The sequence below is a fragment of the Carettochelys insculpta genome, chromosome 1, assembly GCF_033958435.1.
Source record: "Carettochelys insculpta isolate YL-2023 chromosome 1, ASM3395843v1, whole genome shotgun sequence".
Taxonomy (NCBI): domain Eukaryota; kingdom Metazoa; phylum Chordata; order Testudines; family Carettochelyidae; genus Carettochelys; species Carettochelys insculpta.
The window spans coordinates 285,567,580-285,587,641 of record NC_134137.1 but is presented as its reverse complement, the minus strand read 5'-3'; the positions used below and the strand labels follow the sequence as shown (position 1 = coordinate 285,587,641).

The window sequence follows — 20,062 nt, the reverse complement described above, 5'->3', positions numbered from 1 at the left end:
CAGTCTCTTGGCCCTGTTCTCTGGGTCCATGTAAGCCCACGCCAGGCAGGTGAAAATCTCTGGGGCCTAAGAAGGATAGGCCCAGAATGTTGATGCCAGTGAACTCTCCTGCTGGACTACAGCTGACATCTCAGATCATGGTTCCACACTCTCACTTCCTGGCTCCTTTTCAGACCAGCATCAAACTGTTCCAGATGCCATCAACTTCGGAAGTCTTTCAGGCAGCCCGGGACACACTATCAATGTCAGTGCTGCCCACCCTGGTAGTTGCAGGACCGTGCCATAAGGGAAGGCTGGCCATGGCATTCCCCTGTTCTCTGGAGAGGTGTCATTCCCTCTTGGTTGGAACATCTAAAGTCTCACCACTTGACATAGAGAGCCACAGATCCTGCAGCCTGACCCAGTCCCTGGCAGGGCTTAAGGCTGCAGAGGACATCAGGCGGGGTTCCCGAGCACTTTGGCGTAGATCTTCTGAGGCACGCATCTCCCAATATAGTTGGTACACTCAGGACCACTACTTTCTGCATTTCATCACGCTTGATACTGTTCCCTTGCCCATGACTCCCTGTAGCATGTCCATGAGGAGTGCAGTGGTTGGTAGTTCTGCTCTGGCAGAATAGCAGCACTGTGAAGCAGTCATCGCTGATCTCCCACTCTCAACCCCTCTACAAGCTAGTTGGCCATTGATGGCCACACTGCAGATCCCCGAGCGGCTGGCACTCTCCAGGGGACCAGTCTCAGCATTCCTCTGCTTCATGGGCGTGGCCAGTGTGCAGTACTGCACCAAGACCAGCTGTTGTTCTTGATTCCCCAGCACCACATGCTCTGTTGGCCTATCTGCAGACCAAGCCTCAATGCCTCTGGCTCAAGCACCTCATCCAATGCCTCTGTTACTGCAGATGGCTCCCGGACTGCTCATTGACCACAAGCTTGGCCATCTGAGTGGTAATTATGGAACATGTGGGGGTTTCCCAGGCCCTCGCAGGTACTGTGCTTGGTGGCTGAAATGTCCATGACACTGCACTGTCAGCCTTCCACCCTGTGCATCTGCTAAATGCCCTCCAGCACCTGAGAGTTTAAAAGCTCTTGCCTCAAAGTGACAAAGAAAGTAGAGGACCAGTCTTCTGTCTCCCTCATGCCAATGATGTCCCCCATTGTAGGCCTCTTCTTCCTCCTCCTCCTCTTCCACTATTTGTGAAACCATAGTGGGTCTCCCTCCAGTGGTACCCCTGGATGATGGTTGGGCCCACCAGGAATTCCTTAGATGGTGGCCACCAACCTAAACCTCCAGGTGGAGGAAGTCGAGGGCCATGAAGATAACATGTGGGATGCTAGAACAGGCAGCTCCAGCAAGCAAGGCATTATCCCTCCATGATGGGATGGCCAGTATTGCCACAAACCTGTGGCAAATGCCCTCTTCCATTTCCCCTCAGCTCTAAGTGGGTACAGCGCCAAATACTTTGTATCAGTAAAGGGTCACAATTACCTTTATTCCCACCCAGCCCCCAACTTCCAAGTGCTGGGGACATCAACAACCGGGAGAGAGAAGAACAGCCTTGGCAACCCTGGAAAATAAAGACTTAGAGACTTGATTTATTTGTCCTCCAGCTCAGGGTAAACGTGCTGTTCTCCAGCCATATGTGCCCTTTCCTCCCAGCCTGATCCTCTATAGTTACAGATGACTGGGCCCTCAACAGAGTGCAGCACAGCTATATATTATAGCTCTCCTTCTCTCTCCCTCCCCATCCCTCTTCACGAGACATTCCTTCTTCAAGAAGTCGAGAAGTTGCTCTGAATTGGGACAGTGGAGGAGATTCCTTATGTCTGCCAGAACAAAGGGCTTTATTGCTTCTACTTTTTGATCACCAAAGCCAGATATGGGCTGCAACCCATTCTGGACCAGCACAGCCTAAACTGCCACATGGTGAGGCTGAAGTTCTTTATGATTTCCTGGGCGTACATTATTTCCTCCCTGGATCCAGAAGATTGGTACACTGCCCTCAATCTCAAGGATGTGTTTTTCTATATTGCAATATTTGAAGATCGCAGATACTTCTTGCCGATTGTAGTGGGACCAAAACACTATCAGTTCACGGTTCTCCCATTCAGCCTAACTATGGCCCCTCAAGTATTTACCAAATGCATGCCAGTGGTGGCAGCTCACGTCAGATGATGAGGGTGTAGATCTATCCTTAACTGGATGATTAGCTCAGCAAAGGTGACTCCCTCTCCATGGTTCTCAGGGATGTGGACTTTTTGGTCTGTCAGTGTCATTGCCTCTGCGTGTTACTGAACACAGAAACATCTCAATGCTGCTCCAGTGCATAGAATTTATAGACACAGCGTTTGACTCTGGTGAGGGCCTTTCTCACTCCAGAAAGGTTCCATGCCCTTGCAGACATAGTAGTCCAGCTAAGTGATTTTCTGACTACTGCAGCCAGGATATGCATTCAGCTGCTTGTGCACATGGCCATGGCCATTTATCTGATCACTTATGGCAGGCTTCCAAGGCATCACCTGCAGCAGTGTCTGGTGTCAGTATACAACCCCTCCAAAGGGTGTATATTCCTCAATTCTGTCTCCTGGTGGACAAGCCCAGGAATGTTCTGGCAGAGGTGCTGCTCCAAGTTCCTCCCCACTCACTCAAAGTGATTTTGGGCACGTTGGATCTGGGCTGGCGTGCTCACGTTGGTGATCTCCTGCACAGACCAAGTATTTTGGGTCCAGAGGTGTGCCTCCACATAAATATCAAGGACTGACGGGCAATCAGCATGATGTACAAAGTTCCCCCCCACCCATCTGATGGGCACAGTGGTCTGGATCTTTACTGACAGTACATCCACAAAGTTCTGCGTGAACCCCCTGGAGGAGAGGGAGAGGGCTTTGATTAGGCATGCTCTGTCAGGAGGCCTTCTGCCTCTGGGACTTTTTTGCATCCAGTATGCATCACTTGCAGGCATGTCACCTCCGGGTGAGGGGAATCTCTTAGGTGACTAGCTGAACAGGCAGTTCTCCTCTTCCCATGTGTGGGCTCGCCATCTACAAGTTGCTGCCTTGTTCCTCAAGAAGTGGGGCACTCTCTAGGTTGACCTCTTCACCACAGTACAGAACGCAAAGTGCAGCAAGTTCTGCTCCAGACACCAAGTAGGCACAGGATCCCTTGTGGATGCCTTCCTCATCCCGTGGTTAGGCAGCCTGTTCTACACATTTCCTCCAAGTCCCCCAGAGTCAAACAGGACTGGGCCCAGGTCATTCTCATTGTGCTGGTGTGGCCCCATCAGCATTGATATGCTGCTCTGATGAGCCTCATGTTGTGTTCCCCCTGTGACTTCTGGAACTCTGCCCAGACCTGTTCTCTAAGGATCATGCCCACTTTTTTTCACCCAGATCTACTGTCATTCCACCTCATGGCATGGCTGCTCCATGGAACAGTGATGTTTGGATGCAGTTCAGCAGGTCCAATTGGGAAGCCATAAGCCATTGACCAGTCAGAATTCTGTGGCCAAATGGACCCGGGTTTTATTGTGGGCCAAGCAGCAAGGTCTCACTGCTCTATGGAGGTGCTTATCCAGACCATCCTCCTCAACTTGAAGGAGGAAGCCTTGGTGCTGGCATACTTTAGAGTACGCTTAGCAGCAATATCAATTTTTCATCCACTGATTCAAGGCCCATCTGTGTTTTCCCACAACGTGGCAGTCAAATTCCTGAGGGGTCTTGAGCATCTCTGTCTATATGTACGGCCACTAGTTCCTTAGTGGGACCTTAAACTGCCTCCTCTCAGACTGACAAGACTGCCCTTAGAACTATGGCCAGATGGTCCCTTCTTCACCTGTTCTGGTAGACAGCCTTCTTTGTGGTGGTTGTCAGCTAGGAGGCATGCCTTGATGACCCCTTACATGGTCTTTAAATACAAGATGCAGTTGTAACCATATCCTGCCTTCTTTTCTAAGGTGGTCTCAGCCTCTCACATGTCAGGATGTCTTCTCCCCAAAGCCTCATGTGACCAATGAGAATGCAAAGGATCTCTAAATGGAAATCTGTGTTTGGACCTAATGTCAACTGGTTGGTGCTCAGCTGTCCGCATTTGTCAGGGCTCGCTTGACCACAGCACAGACCTCCTTAGTGGCCTTCTTCACCAATGTTCCTATACTGGACATTTGTAAAGCAGCAGCATGGTCCTCGGTGCTCACCTTTGCTACACACGATGCCCTGAAACCACAGTCATGAGAGGATCCTGCCTTTGGAAGAACTGTGTTGGGGTCAGTATGTCAGTGAACTCCTTCTCCATCCAGACGTACTGCTCGCAGTCATGTATATTGAATGGATATTAGCAGTCTCTCTTGAAGAAGAAAAGAGTTACTTGTTTCCATAGCGAGTGTTGGAGATATATTGTTCATGTCCATTCAAGTTCCCTCTCTCTTTCTCCACTGTTAGTTTTCCATCAAGAAGGAATTGACAGTGGGGGTGGGGCCGAGGTGCCCTCTATATTATGTCATGTCCCTGCAACTCCAGGGATATCTGAACTGTCTCTCCTACAGGTATTGCCAAGAGAAAAATATTCCAGCACCACTGTATGTGGTGAACACACACACCTATGTTGAATGGACATGACGAAGTATACCACTTACAGAAACAGGAAACTGTCCTTTCTAATCCTGACTGTTAACAGTGACCCCCTCAGTGTTCTTGGGCAAGTTGCTTAAGCTCCCTTGTGTTTCCTAGCCTCTAAAATGAGGTTGTTTATCTCCATTTCCTCTTGAGCATCTTAAGGATTAATTTGTTTGAAAAGTGCCTTAAAGGTTAGAAGCAAAATTTTAAGTATTATATTTGCTTCATTTCCTTCTTTCATTATGGTCATGTCTCTCTTGCTGATTGTCAAAATATATTTGTTTTAAATGACTGCTATCCAACAGTCTGCCTTCCACATAGCACATTGTCAGATATGTGACTTTAGTGGAGTGGTTCTCAACTTATTTACCATTATGAGCTTCATAGGTAGCTCTGTGTATTACATGGACCACACTCACAGGCCGTGTCTACACTAGCACAAATCTTTGAAATTGCCACGCAAATGGCCATTTTGAAGATTACTAATGAGGCGCTGAAATGCATATTCAGCACCTCATTAGCATGCCGCAAGTTACAGCTCTTCGAAATTGCTGCTTTTCGCTGCCACGCAGCTAATCCAAACGGGTCCCTTTCGAAAGGACCCCGCCGACTTCAAAATCCCCTTATTCCTATCAGCAGATAGGAATAAGGGGATTTCGAAGTTCCCAGGGTCCTTTTGAAAAGGACCCCTATCTGGACGAGCCACACAGCAGTGAAAAGCGGGAATTTCGAAGAGCCACAGCGTCCTAATGAGGTGCTGAATATGCATTTCAGCACCTCATTAGTAATCTTCAAAATGGCCATTTGGAAGGTTTGTTTCAGTATAGATGTAGCCACACAGTATATGTATTACGTGTATGGCCCTGCAGATGTCACATGGGCCTCAGCTGTATGCTGATTGGGCCACACATTGGGAGCCACTAACTTGTCATAGACCCAGCACAGTAAACCCTCCAGTTACATGGGGGTTACTGCCCTGGTCAGTTTCCTGGCTCTGCAAGGGGAAGGGATCGCTCTGCCACTTGGAGGACCTGGGAAGCTGATCAGTTCATGCTTGGTCAGTTTCCCAGGTTCCCTAAGCAGTGGGGAGACAGGAACCAGGCTGCCCCCTGGTTCCCAGCTCCCCACCACTCTGGGAGCCAGGAAGCTGACCAGGGCAGCAGCCTTGGTCAGTTTCCAGGCTCCTTCTAGTAGGGGAGCTGGGAACTAGGGGCAGCCTGGCTCCCTCTCCACTCCACTCCTTGGAGCCAGGAAATTAACTAGGGCTGCTGCCTGGTCAGTTTCCCAGTTCTGCAAGCAGAGGGGAGCTGGGAGCGAGGCTGCTGCCTGGTTCCCAGCTCCCCACCACTCCATGGACTGGGAAACTGCTCCTGTCAGGGGTAGCAAGAGTGAGGCTGCTGCGCTTAACAGGAATGGTTTCCCTGCTCCCATCAGGGGTGGCAGTCACACACACCCGAGACACAACTTGGGTGCGCATATCTCGAGGGTTTACTTTATTATCATTTTGCTGTAGAAACAAACATTAAGCTGGTATGTGAAAGAGACTGTTCATTTCTAGTATCTGGATATAGGGAAAATTGAGGGGACAACCTAAGTTTTCATAATTTAAGGGAACCATGCAAAAGCCTACCCCATGGCAGGGGAATACTAAAGAATTTGAGTAAATATAAAGTCCTAAATTTAGGGATTCATAAAAAATCATGGTTCTGATGGACTAGCAAGCTTAATTACTTCCTCTTAGTAGCTCTTGTTCCAAGTTTACACAAGTATGAAGATACATGCATTAGGGATGCTAACATTTAATTGGTTAACTGGTAATCTTTATCCTAAATGGATAAGGCTTGGCAGTTATGGTTAATTGGTGGGGGCTGGACAGTCCCCCACCTGCCATGGGTAGGGGTTGCTCCACCCCTGTAGGGTTCACTGCAGGTGAGGGGGGAATACCCCAGGGTGATCAGAGCAGGCCCAATGCACAACTGGCCTAGCCCTGGTGCACCACAGGCCTTTCCCCCACCCCTCACCCCATTTAATCTGTTATCTGATTAAACCTAATGGTTTACTGGTTAAACCTAACAGTTTACCAATTAACTAATTAAATGGGTTTTTAAATCCCAAATATCCATAGTAGTTCCCATATGACCCTTTATACAGCAAAAGAAAAGGAATTTTCTAGGTAGGTCTGTGCTGTGAATTAACTATAGTTAAAGAAAACAACTATTTACTTTCCATCTGCACAGTATCCAATAGAAGCAGTGCTGTTGCCAGGAAAAAAAAATCTTCCTCTTTGTCCCTTAGCTGCTTATTGTGGACGTACACCTACCTGTCCTGTTCTGATCTTACTGCATATTGTGTGGCTTATTGTAAAGGCATACTGCAAGGCTAATAGTTTCGCTTTTGGGGGTAATCTTATTGTAACAACCCTGGACATCTCTTACTTCTTTGGAGAAGTTTTTTGAGTACCTTATAATTGTCCGAGTTCTGAAACTCAGTTATTGTAACCATTATTTATGTGTGCCATATTGCCAGCATTAATTTGACTCCTGTGAGTTTGAAACTGTTGATTGCAGTATGGCTAGATTTTTATTTTTTCCTGTGTGGGAAAATTTTTGCAAGTGGAAAAAGCTGCTCTTGGTTGGAACAGAAGTGTGTGTCTTGTTTGAAGTGGTGGTATTGCTAAGAAAGGTATAAATTTCAATCTGTTTCAAAGTTTTCTTAGCTGAAATGTCCATCTGCCCCATTAGAAATGAAATAGCTACCTTGTTTTCAGAAAGCTGAGGTGGGGAGCAGGATAATGGCTTATGATGTGTATTAGGATATATAATGCATTTTATTTCTGCTGAATGTTCAGGTTATGACTATGGTCAGAAGTAAGAAAAAAAGTTATTATATGGGAGCCAATTGCTTTCTGACCAACTTTTTGTAATGCATGTGTCCACATCACAGAAGATTTCAAAGTTTTTGTGCTAAATGACCTCCTTGCTGGTAGCATCAGCAGAGTGGCTAAGGGAATAGGACATGAAGACTTACTCTGCCTTTTTTCCCATATGTATATGGTTTCTTCTTTAGTCATGGACAAGGTATATTTGAGGACAGTGGTTAAGTGCAACTTGTATTTCCCCCAACTGTAATCTGCCTGTTCTAAAGACAGAATTTCAGTCCTTAGACCTGTCCATCTGGCACTCGTATCAGCATTTAAAATTGTCTAAATACGACAAGTGCCTTTTGAAAGAATTTGCTACTACTCCCCTAGTTTTTGTAATTGTACCTGCTCCCTAGCTGAAGAAGTGGTTCTGTCCCACCAAAGCTCATCAGCTAAAAAATTGTTTTGTTAGCCTTTAAAGTGCTGCATGACTGCTTTTTTGTTTTGCTCCCTATTGAGCTCCTGAAAAGCCTTATGTTGTTTGCAAAGACTGTAGACCTTACTAAACAGAGCTCAGTTTTTGGAAGGGTGTCACTTTTAGGAGCTAGCATCCATTTTTCAAAGCAGAATTGATTGTCAGTAGAAGCTCCAAAAGCTGAGTGAGAAGTGACTGTCTCCTCGTTCTGATACACACAGAAACATTAGTTTTAAATCCCCTTTTCATGCTAACACCTTGGTGCCAGGAGCCACGGAAGCTTTTGTCAGAAAGAACTCCCATGTTCTGACCTTTCTGCAGATAGTGTTGAGAAATATTTGCTTCCAGCCTGAAGACAGAGCCAAAAACTCAGGTTGCACTTATAAAGATAACCCAACTCCTCACAACATGCTGAGGTTTTTTTGTTTTTGTTTTTTTTGTATGCTTTTCACTGCTATGAAAGTAATTCTTTCCCATCTAATCTGCAGTATGTGAGATGTAGGCAATCAGTTTTGGTTGCTGCATGGACTTTCTCTCTTACATGCACTATCACCCCAGGAACCTTAATTGTCCAAAATGTCAAAGAGCCAGGGAAGTCTTCGTGTTATTTAATCTATCACGTGTGTTTTACCCTGAAGAGTTGCATGTTGTTAATTAGGTCAACAAAAACAAATTTACCATTAAGCAGCAATTGATCCAAGGATCTTCAGTTTTCAGCTAATCTGACTCTCCTTTTCTGTCCTCCCACCATCTCCCTTCCTCCCTAAAAGCAAGCGTACAGAGAGCAGACGAAAGCATATTGCACTTGTATTTTATAGTCTCTTTTTAAATTACCTTAAACTTTCTCTTGCTCTTACTGTCTAGTTACTGCTCATTTGATTTTGTTCCTCCCATGGCTTCAGGACCTAGAAGTATAATATTGAAAATATGGTATGCACTTAATACAAACCCTAATATATGAACGGTTCTATGGAGACAGATGATATTTCAATTATATTGCCTATGTTTATCATGTTTGAAGTATTTTTATTATTTATGCTAATGTAGATACCTCTTTTATACATAATATATAGTGTACAGTGTTCACTGTAGCTGAGTGCTTAGGTGGCCACCCACATGAGATTCAAATGCTGCCCAGCTGGCTAGCAGAGCACCTACCATGCCCATAGCGTGTGTTCCTATTGGTTGTGCACATCCACACATGCCTCAGTGTACATAACATGTATTCCACACATTCATGGAAAAGATAGGCAGGAACACTGGCGTGTATATGACATATAAACACAGGGCTATGAAACAAATGGTCATATACTGCTTTTTAGTATATTGATGAAAGATGGAAGTGTTGGATTATAAATGAACATTGTTGGGTGCATTAAAATGGTTGGGTTGAAATCTTTACCTAGTCACTTTGGGTAAAAATTATTGTTTAATCCTTATGTCAGTAAGAGCTCCTTCTCTTCCTTTCCCCTGATCTAGGGTGCACTTTATCCTTTCACAGATAAAATAAAATCCTTTTGAGTTCATGCATTATTTGTGCATTTTATCTTTGTAGCTAAGGTGATCTGTAGACCATTTACCATTGTTTCCAACACTCCCTTACTTGTTTGGTTATTTTATAGAGCTTCATTGAGGCCACTTTATTGGCACTTCTAAATTGACTTGGTAGGATGTTGATAATAGAACCTACTTACAACTTCCTTTTCGCCTCCCATGCAATATGTGACAAATCTAATGAATACAGAGTTTATTGGGACACAATAGCTGCGTCTACACGTGCACGCTACTTCGAAGTAGCGGCACCAACTTCGAAATAGCGCCTGTCGCGTCTACATGCGTCGGGCGCTATTTCGAAGTTAACTTCGACGTTAGGCGGCAAGACGTCGAAGTCGCTAACCTCATGAGGAGATAGGAATAGCGCCCTACTTCGACGTTCAACGTCGAAGTAGGGACCGTGTAGACGATCCGCGTCCCACAACGTCGAAATTGCTGGGTCCTCCATGGCGGCCATCAGCTGGGGGGTTGAGAGATGCTCTCTCTCCAGCCCCTGCGGGGCTCTATGGTCACCGTGGGCAGCAGCCCTTAGCCCAGGGCTTCTGGCTGCTTCTGCGGCAGCTGGGGATCTATGCTGCAGGCACAGGGTCTGCAACCAGTTGTCAGCTCTGTGTATCTTGTGTTGTTTAGTGCAGCTGTGTCTGGGAGGGGCCCTTTAAGGGAGCGGCTGGCTGTTGAGTCCGCCCTGTGACCCTGTCTGCAGCTGTGCCTGGCATCCCTATTTCGATGTGTGCTACTTTGACTTGTAGACGTTCCCTCGCTGCGCCTATTTCGATGTTGGGCTGAGCAACGTCGAAGTTGAACATCGACGTTGCCGGCCCTGGAGGACGTGTAGACATTATTCATCGAAATAGCCTATTTCGATGTTGGCTGTACGTGTAGACGTAGCCAATGTGACTAGAATGATCATCAGCTTTAAAGATGTATAAACAGCTATTAATATAAATTTTTGTATTGTTAAAACATGATTAAAGTGTTTCTCTGTGTTTCGTGGTTTTTTCACTGAAAAGCAACATCTATATATTATGTATGTAAAACAAAAAACTGTTTTTGTGTCACCAACATTGAGGGTATGTTTGTGCTGCCAAGGTTCAGTTGTTTCTAATCTGTAAAATGGAACCTTTACTTAAGACTAATTCTAAATCCAAGATTTAGTCTTTGTCTACACTCTCTCTTTTGTCAGTATTTTTTTTGGCAGTGAAGGATGTAGGAAGAATAAAAAGTGCTGGTATGGACAGCACTTTGTCATCAGGAGAGGCTTTCTTGCCAACAGAGCTAACACTGTTTGCTGGAGGTGGTTTAATTATGCCACCAGGAGAACGCTGCTGGCAAAGAGTGGCTACACAGGAGACCTATAGTGGCATAACTGTCATGGTACAGTTGTGCCTCGGAAGGGTCCATAATGTAGACACAGCTGAAGGTTTTAAGTCAGTTCAGAAATTGAATGGGCATGGATTGAGATCCCAATGCTTATTGAGAGTTGCCAGGTTCAACAGCATGCAATGCTTCTGGATGAAGCAAACCTCCTCCAGAACATCACAGCTTTTAAAATGATACACTTTCCCTGAGGACTCTGTTAGGAAGACTATTCTCAGTCACTGACAGCCATCTTCAGCCACAAGCAAAAGTTACTAGTGCTTATAAGCAGAATTGGGACTAGAAGATTCAGATTAGGGTTAAAATAACCATATCAGATGATGTATGTCATTATATTAGCACCAAAAAGTTTAATACAGCTCGTATGTAATTATTTGAACCTTGATTTTAAAAATACGTGTTTTCTGACCGATTGTAGTATTGGAATCCTCCCTAATTCATGCTAGCCAGTTTGTAATGCTTTCCTTTTTTGGGTGGGTAATGAGTTTTGAGGGAGTAAAGTAAAGCTTTCACCTTACAAAAGCAATGAACATTAAAGATGTTTGTGTATGCACACATTATTATATACCCTGTCAGTTAAATGACTTAAAAATGCAAAGCCACAGCAACAGAGTGAAAAATGCATGAAGTGCTATCTCAAGTGCTTATTCCTTAAGAGAGGGCTCAGCAATCCATGGTACTGGTGCCAAGAGTGGTGCGTGAGCTGATTTTCATCAGTATGTGGGGTGGAGGCTCAGCCCCACCTCTCCTCCCCCTTGTACCTGGGAGCTCGCTCAAGGCCATGTTGCCTGGGGATTAACAAGAGACCAGCTAATGCTACCAACCCCCACCAGAATGATAAAGCTCTGCATCGTAATTTATTTATTGATGAACCCATTGTAAGTAGGACTGTTAGTGACTTTAAAAAGTCACCAGCATTTGGACCATACATAGAGGCCAAAAGGTCAAATTTTGGCATTCCACGTTGGAAAGGTTGCTGACCCCAGCAAGAGATCTTGCTGTTAGAATTGGCCGTGCCAAGGAATCTATTTCAGCTGCCAGTAATGTTTATACTTATGGGAAAATGGAAGAAGCTTAATTAAAAAACTGTAACAAATTGGAGTCAATTTGCATTACTTGAGTAAAGAAAGGATATATGGAAAAATAGGGGTATATTAAAACTGGTTAGTCTGCTGGAGCAGTTCTGGAATGAGGAGAGCACTGTAGTCCCATCCCAGAGATACTACGGAAAATGTCTGCTGGCAATACTTGGTGTGAGCTTGGGCCCACACAATGTTAAAATGAATATTTCAGCCATGTGCAACTCCACTTGCCTGGAATAAGTAGCAAGTAACTTGAGCTTTTCATTATTGTCAGTTTTTCATCTTGGTAAGGAAGAGCAAATAAATTTGGTAAATTTTCCTGCCAGTTTCACCAGGCTGGAATATTTAATTCTCTTTGGGAACAGGAAAGAGCACAACTACTTGGACCTCATAACTGTTAAGTTGCCATATACATCTAATTCTGAAGTAATCTTTGTGGCTAAAATATGCTGAAAAATGCTGAACTTGTTTAATCAACCACTTCTTAATGTATGCATGCGTGTTGGCAAAATTCAAACACAAATGAAAAAAGAGACAGTGCCAGGCCCCAAACCACCCTAGATAAACAGAGTACTCCTAGTTCTTAACTCTCCTCTCAAAATTTTAAGTGTGATTTTGCTATTATATAACGCTTTGATGCATCTTGTAATGTTTGATTGTAATGTTGTGCTGATTAATAGAAATTTCTGTTTTAGAGCACTCTAAATTTTTTTTCAGTTTTGTTACTGGAAAAAACTGTTCTTTTGTTAATAAAAACTGGTCTGTATTTCTATGGACCTGCCACAGATAACCTTCACAATATGTATCTTTACTGGGCTAGAATGAATATTCAGTTTTGCTTTCTGAATTTTGCAAGCTTTTTTTTTTCTTTTATTGTTTCTTTACATAAAGCAGGTGGCATTACATAAACAAGCATGCATTTTTATTTATGTGATCAGCTGAATCATGGCGTTATATAATATCAAAACAGCTTTTACAATTATATATAGTGACATTTATAAATAAAATAAGGGAAAAAACACCTGTTAGCATTCTTCAATACTGGCAGCAGCCTGAGCTCTGGGCCCCTTTAACTACCATTCTGCACAGCTGGGTGGGGATGGCACCATAGTCCCAACAGCACTAAGGGCTGACTGATATAGGCCCACTCCTTCTGCCCTTGGCTCCAGCTCTTCTGGGGCACAGAGCCAGGCCAACCTCCCACCTTGCCCCAGGGTCCACATTGCTGTTGGCCCCACTGTCTGAGGCTACTTTTATTATGCTGTGGTACAACTGGTTGGACATAGTTACATGCTTTCAGAGAACTTTTATCCATCTTCTATCTTCTGGCAGAGATAAGTGCTTTTTCCCTACTTTGCTAAGCACCTTCCTCACACACACCTTGTAAGCCCTGTCTGACAGATCAGCTGACAACTTTTCAGATTATGGAGTGCCGCAGATCTTTCCTTATAGAAAAAGTTGCTGAAGTGTAACAGGATAACTGCTTCCCCCCCGGTTCTATCGGGAGGTATGTGAAATTTGGAATCTAGACACCTTGAGTTACTCCGTTAGTTGGCATGTGAAGTGAGGATTGATTCGTTACAAATACCTGTACAGAATCTCATGATAAAAGGAAAAACACATTTCCAGATAGTCACAAAGAGGTAGCTGTGTTAGTCTGTATCTTCACAGAACAAAAAAGCAGTCAGGTAGCACTTCAAAGACTAACAAAATAATTTACTAGGCGATGAGCTTTCTTGGGGCAGACCCTCTTATTCAGATCTGGAAATAGTGCTCAAAATGAAGAAGTGGGTCTGCCCCACAAGCGTTAATTAACTATTTTGTTAGTCTTTAAAGTGCTACATGTCTGCATTTCCAGGTGATTTTCATAAAGACTAAGTCTCTGTAAATGAGTTCCCAAGAACACCTGGTCTGTCAGATCATTTTCAACAGGATGGCTGCAACCAGTAGAAGACTCAAGAATGCCAACATAAACCCCCACATCCTTTTATAAATTCAAATACTTTTTATATGTGATTTTTATTATGTGGCCTTCTAAACACTGCAATAAATAATATATATTCAGACTATTTTTAAAATGATGATCTAAGTTAAATCCCACAAAAGTAGAATTGCCAAGTCTCAGTCACTGGTTTGAAGAACATTTATACTTTGTCACCAGCTTTGCTTCCTCTCCTCCAGACCTGCCCTTCTTTCCTTTTTAACATTCCTGAAGTTGCAGCTCTTTCACACTAACAGCAAATTCATTCTTCTCCTTCACTAACTTTGGTCTTTTTGCTACATGTGGCAAGAAAATTGAGCAGAATAATGTTCACGTTTTAGGTGTGCATACCATTTTACAGATATAAGAAGGCACTGGAAGGGAGTGTTTAGCTTCTCACTGCTTAAGAAGTCATTTTTTAGGAGAGACTTGTATCGCAGAGAGAGCAGTGCCTAATGGGCACTTAGTTCCTTCCCATTAGGCATGTTTTTGAGACATAATAAACAACACTAAATGAGACATTAGGCATCATTTTGGAGCATTTGATTTTAATTCCAAGATTGGCGAAGATGGGTGCACCTGCTTGTGGTTTGTGCACTGTGTCCTGTTCTTGGAGGCTAACGTTAACTTCTAGCAGCTGCTTTTGGCTTCTGTTGGAGCAGTCAGCCAGCCAACAAGCAAAAATCCTACATTGTGGCTGTGACACCCCAGGGATCACAATAAGCTGATTCTGCTGACACACTGCTTACAGGAGCTGTGGAAGACATGCCTCAGGCTTTTATAAAAAAATAGTCTTCAGTTGAAACTGGGGAGTCAGGGGTTTTCAAATGGTTGGGAAAAGGTAGTAAGAATTACTTCTCTGGGGAAACTCAAGAAATATTTTCCCTTCCCCAAGAATTTAGGTATTCTCTAGGACTTATTTCAGAGAAATTTTATAGCCTGTATTCTACAGAAGCACAGACTCGATGACTAGTATTGTGTTCCAGTCTTGGAATCTATGAATGTGTGTAACTTGACTGTGATAGGCAGAGGTTTGATGTAATTAGAATATTTATGGTCTCTAGCCCTTAGGCCTCTGACAAGCTCTGTCGTCTCAGGCCTCTGAAACTCGGAACAAGAGATTACCCTTTTCAGGAATTGGCGAGGCAGCTGCTCAGTCTGTGCAAAATATCCCCTGTTCCATTAGAGGTTAATATTTCCCCTTTGAACCCTGGATACAGAAAATTTCATCCACCTCAAGAAAACAGCATGAATTGATTCTTAAATTCTTAAATGCCTGACTCCCAGTGGTGCCTATATCTTTGTTCTCTTCTCTAGATTCAAAAGCCTGCAAGAAGATGGGAGCTCAATACCACATTTGCAGGAAGTTAAGCTACACCTCATTCTCTTCGCCAACTAATTTCTATAAGATACTTTAAAGACCCAGTTAAGGCCCTGGCAATGGCATGCAACATTGAATTCATCACTTGTTCTGATTTAAGGACAAGTACTCTTGCATCTACAGTCCACTGTATGGGTCTTTTCTTTTGGGAATATTACCTTTACAGGGCCTTGGAAGACATTGCTAATCCTAAAACATTGTTCCCTTCTAACAAACCAAAAAAGAAAAAAAAAAAAAAAGACTAATTCATTTAGGATTTCACTGTCCTTTCTTGAGTCCCCAGTTAGATTTGCTTACAGATTCTGACCTTCCAGATTTTCCACAGTCAGCTTCTAAGATAACGGAACATGTAGTCTGCCGCGAATTAGGCATGCGTCCAAGACCTCAGCTAGTTCCTCTTCTCCTCTGGAGGTTCCCCTGCAGAATCTGTATTTCCTTGTGTCAGAAGGAGTGGAAGGAGATCACTTCAGACTGAGTCTGAAAACTTAAAACAGATTTTTTTCCCTTCCTCCTACTCTTCACTCAGTCTCTTCTTTCTTCTGTCTCATTTTCAGAAAAGAAATGCTATAGAAATTATGTGTTGTCTTCTAGACACAGCTGTTTACCCATTTCTGCAGGATGAGAAAAGCAAATCTATCTACTTAATACTAACCGCACAGTCACTTGCCTCATCATTTCATACAGTAAATAAAATTAAAGATGGAAACATTTGTGCAGCATAGTTACTACAGAGTGGGAGATTTTCTTGTCAAATTTTTAAAAAAACTCATAGCAAATCTGTAATCCTATCAACCTAATCTCATTTTTCCCTCCAAACAGAGCCATTTTCAGTAAAACCTCCCTCAACTTTGGTCTTGCCTCATGCAGGATATTCATAAAGATCCTTGTACTGGCAGCAGCAGCCCTCAGGGACAGCAAAATCCAGTTGAGTTCCTGTTTGGATGACTTACTGAAGAGGTCATCAGAATCAGCCACTCTAGTTTCAAATATCCCTATATTTGGTGGCTCCCTCACTTAGAATTCATAATACACATGTAGAGAGCTTGGATACCATCCATTCCTCCATAGTATCTGTGCTGTCTGGGAGTTCTTGGGCCTTATCTCCATTATATGGTAGACTGACATACCAGTGATCAATCCACTGGCTGTCAATTTGTCATGTCTACTCTAGATGCGATAAAGGGATCTCCAGGCTTGCTCCCATTGGCTTTATAGCACACAAAACACCTATACTGTCTGTATAGCTGGAGCAGATTGATGGTGAAGGTAAGTGTAGACAAGCCCTTGAATACCAGGGAGAAATGATTTGCCTAACTGAGAATTCATTGAGAAAATTTCTGATGCAATGCCTGTTCAGATCTGAAACTAGCTGACAGCACTGCTCGTTTTTGATCATCTAGGACTAACATTAGTATTGGGATTAGATCCTGTTCTGTACCATTTCTTCACATTTATTCTTCCCTGGGATCAATTGTTACATTTACTCTAAGCCCATTTGTTTATCCAGGGAATTCACTGACTGACTGCAGAGTCACTAAGGTTGCTGAATCGATAGCCATTGGTGAACACTAGCAATACATCTGTTTACCACCCACACCAACAATGTAATTCCCACATTTTGCAGCAGGCTTAAGAAACCAGGAGTTGACGCCATAGATGCCTTCTCCAGAGAATGTGCGCAGAGAGGCTGAAATACACGTTCTTTCCTCCCTCCTCATCCTTTTCCTAACTTCCTAAGATGCTGTGTGGGTGGAGGGTAGAATGCCTAGCAAATCTGAACAGCTGAAAGAAGCACATGGATTCAGATGTTGTTGAATGCTTCTTTGCAGAAACCCAATTCACTGCCAAAGAAAATCTCTCTCTCTCTCTCTCTCTCTCGGGTGGTACTGGTTTAGGTTGTGCAACATTGGACTCTCATGAAGACTTAAAAGCAGCCTTTGTTCATCACCTTTAAAAGAGTGCTTCCAAATGGCTCTGTCTGTATGTTACTCCAACATAACCTATGCCTGTAATTACCTTAATGAAATCAGTTCACAAGGCTGGATGCAGGTTTTCATATGGCCGGTACATGTATCAATCTGAAAGTAATTTTTGCCTTTACTTTTTCAATATGAAGTCAGTTTCATAAGAGGCATGTATCCTAGAGATAGTTTGTTAGTTAATGCATTTCTCAGATGGTTAAAGCCACTTTGCTGCTGCTTTTGTTTTCTTGTAACATCAGTGGTGTTTCGTATAATGACAGAGGAAGGCACAGTCTGCTGTGTGTTTTGGCTTTTAAAACATTGAGATTCTTGAATGGAAGGTGGCTATATAATTTTTAAATAATAAGACTTTGTAATATTTCTTCTACATCTTACAAAATTATAAAATATCATTGTTTCATAACATTCATTCTGTTTTCAGCTCCTTCTCAAACACTGTGGATGTCATCTCAAATTTCTTCCTTCCCCGCACATCATCAGTCCCTCTCCAGTCACTGTGCTTTATCCCTAGGCCCCTTTTTACTCAATTTTCAATCAACACCTCTTTATGTCTTGTGTTCCATGGAGTTGCCTTTGCAAAATGTAGGAGTTTTGTCTTTCAGAGTGGAAAGGTCACGGGCAGTGACTCAGGAGGTGTCATTGATCTCACCCTTGATGATGAAGATGATGGCTCTTCCCAAGGTAAGTGAGAAGAGATCTATTTAGTGGTGAGGAAAACTGGGCTAGCATTAGTATTTCATCCTACCATTTTGAGAAGAATGATCCAAAGAAATCATTATTCTGGGGGGAAAATTTTCCTACTTGCCATGGTTAAATAAACAAAGTTCTGCAAATTAAAGGTTCCTGAGATAAATAGTATAATAATTATGCAGCAAAAGGAATCATTGTCTGTTGTTAACAGTATGGATATCACTACGTGACAGCCTAAACTCCAACTAGCTCAAAATAAGCTATGAAATTTGAATCAGAATAAAGTGCTATTTCGAGGCATCCTTTACTCCTCCTGCACTGACGTATACAGGGGTGTTGAAATAGTGTGCCTATTGTTTCAAAAAACATTTCAAAATGACAGGCGCGTTGCAGAGATGCCAGGCAGCTATTTCAGGATACTGTAGTATCCCAAAATAGGCTATGTCTACATGGAGGGAACTATGTCTTTTATATTTTCACTCAGCTATTCTGAGGGTTGTTGCTATTGAACTGCACTCTATTAAAATTCTTCTCACACTTGCAACATAAATTAAGGGTGTTTGACTTCTTACAGTATACTGATAGATACTTCAGTTTTCTGTTCCTTTATTCAGACTCTTGTCAATTTTTTTAGGATACAGTGAATATAAGGGCAGTGAACTGTAGCACAGTAGTAACATTATTAGCCCTTTGTTTTCTGCAAGTGCAGTACAATACAGCTGTTATGTCCATTGGTGGCATCAGAGATAGAGTTCTGTCTTCTAAGGGAAAATTCCCTTATTTTTTTGAGGGAGAGTATTTCTTAATCATCTGTAATTATGGAATTTTGTATTCCACCTCTAATTACATGGGAGTACAAATCCTACAGAAAGTGGAAACATGGATGGATAGCCATGAGTGATTACAAAAAGAACAGTACAAGTAGCCAGGATGAAAAATATTGGAAAAGTTAAGGCACAAAATGAGTTACATCTAGTAGGGGATATGAAAGCCAACAAGAAGGCATTCATTCTATCAGAAACCATTTAATTGAGCTGCAGGAGGAATTTCAGTGGTCCTCAGGAGGAAAATGTGGCATATCTTCTTCAAGTCCAGCTAATAACTGTCTTGTGGCTCATAAGTTACTTCTCTCTTCAAAAGTTTTAGTGTCTATTATAGCTGACTGGAGAATGTTATAGCTCCATCTTTAGTCCTTTAGGATCTGTCCACAGAATTATTATTAGATTATTTTATGTAGGTTCTTACTGTTTTCCGATAAAACTCCATCTACTAAAACAATTCATGAAAATTTCATGGGCTGCTTCTAGGATACTGCTAAGTAGATAAACTAAGTTCATCCAATAACCTATCTAGAAGACAAGTGACACTAAATATCAATATGAAGAAGATAGCACCAGTAAAAGATTCGGCATGCCAATCCCAAGCATCAGTGGTATCAAAGTTCGTCTCTAACAGAAATAACACTTAATATAGAGATTCCAGGCCTATTTCAGTGTCCTCCCAAAAAAGTGTCAATGTAAAAACCTCTGGAGATAAATCCACCAGGACTTGCACAGCTTTGAGGTCTGGGAGAAGGAGTAACCTGCAGTACGGAAGACCTTCGTGCTCCAGTGATAACACCTTTTAGCTTAGATGCATGCTCCAGAGGATGTACCCATAGGAGAACTTTCATATTTGTTACTTTGTCTTGCCATCAAATGCTCATTATTGAGTTTAGGGAGCACGTGTGAAATTGCTCAAGCTGTTTAATGTGATTTCTATAAAGAGACTGTATCTGAGATCCATACGTGAGAGCTGTTTAGGACAACTGCATGGTAGATCTTCATTTTGGTGGAGAGACAAATGTTGATTGGCCTAAGGACTGTTGTTTGGAGTTAGCCAAAGGCCTGGCTGACTTTACTTATTGTGGAGGTAATTTCCTTATCATGGGAACCATCACTTAAGATGGTGCTAATGAAACACTTATACTGATTCACATTTTTTCAGTTGTGTGCCATGCATGAAGATAGCTAGGGCTGAGGCATTTGGATTAAGTGCTCTTTGAAACAATACCTGTGTCGTCTTAAGGCTGT

The 20,062-nt window shown here is 42.9% G+C and overlaps 1 protein-coding gene across 8 annotated transcripts in view; it reads left to right on the top strand.

Moving 5' to 3' along the window:
* The window catches only part of ATF7IP (activating transcription factor 7 interacting protein), a 218,780-nt gene that overhangs the window by 176,891 nt on the left and 21,827 nt on the right, over positions 1-20,062 (top strand). For 7 of the 8 annotated variants that reach the window (XM_075010695.1, XM_075010701.1, XM_075010711.1 and 4 more), the window contains one exon: positions 17,903-17,981. The exons of the other annotated variant lie outside the window; for it this stretch is intronic. In XM_075010695.1, the coding sequence (XP_074866796.1) occupies positions 17,903-17,981 (79 nt within the window). The remainder of the gene's footprint in view (positions 1-17,902; positions 17,982-20,062) is intronic. 8 annotated transcript variants of the gene reach the window in all.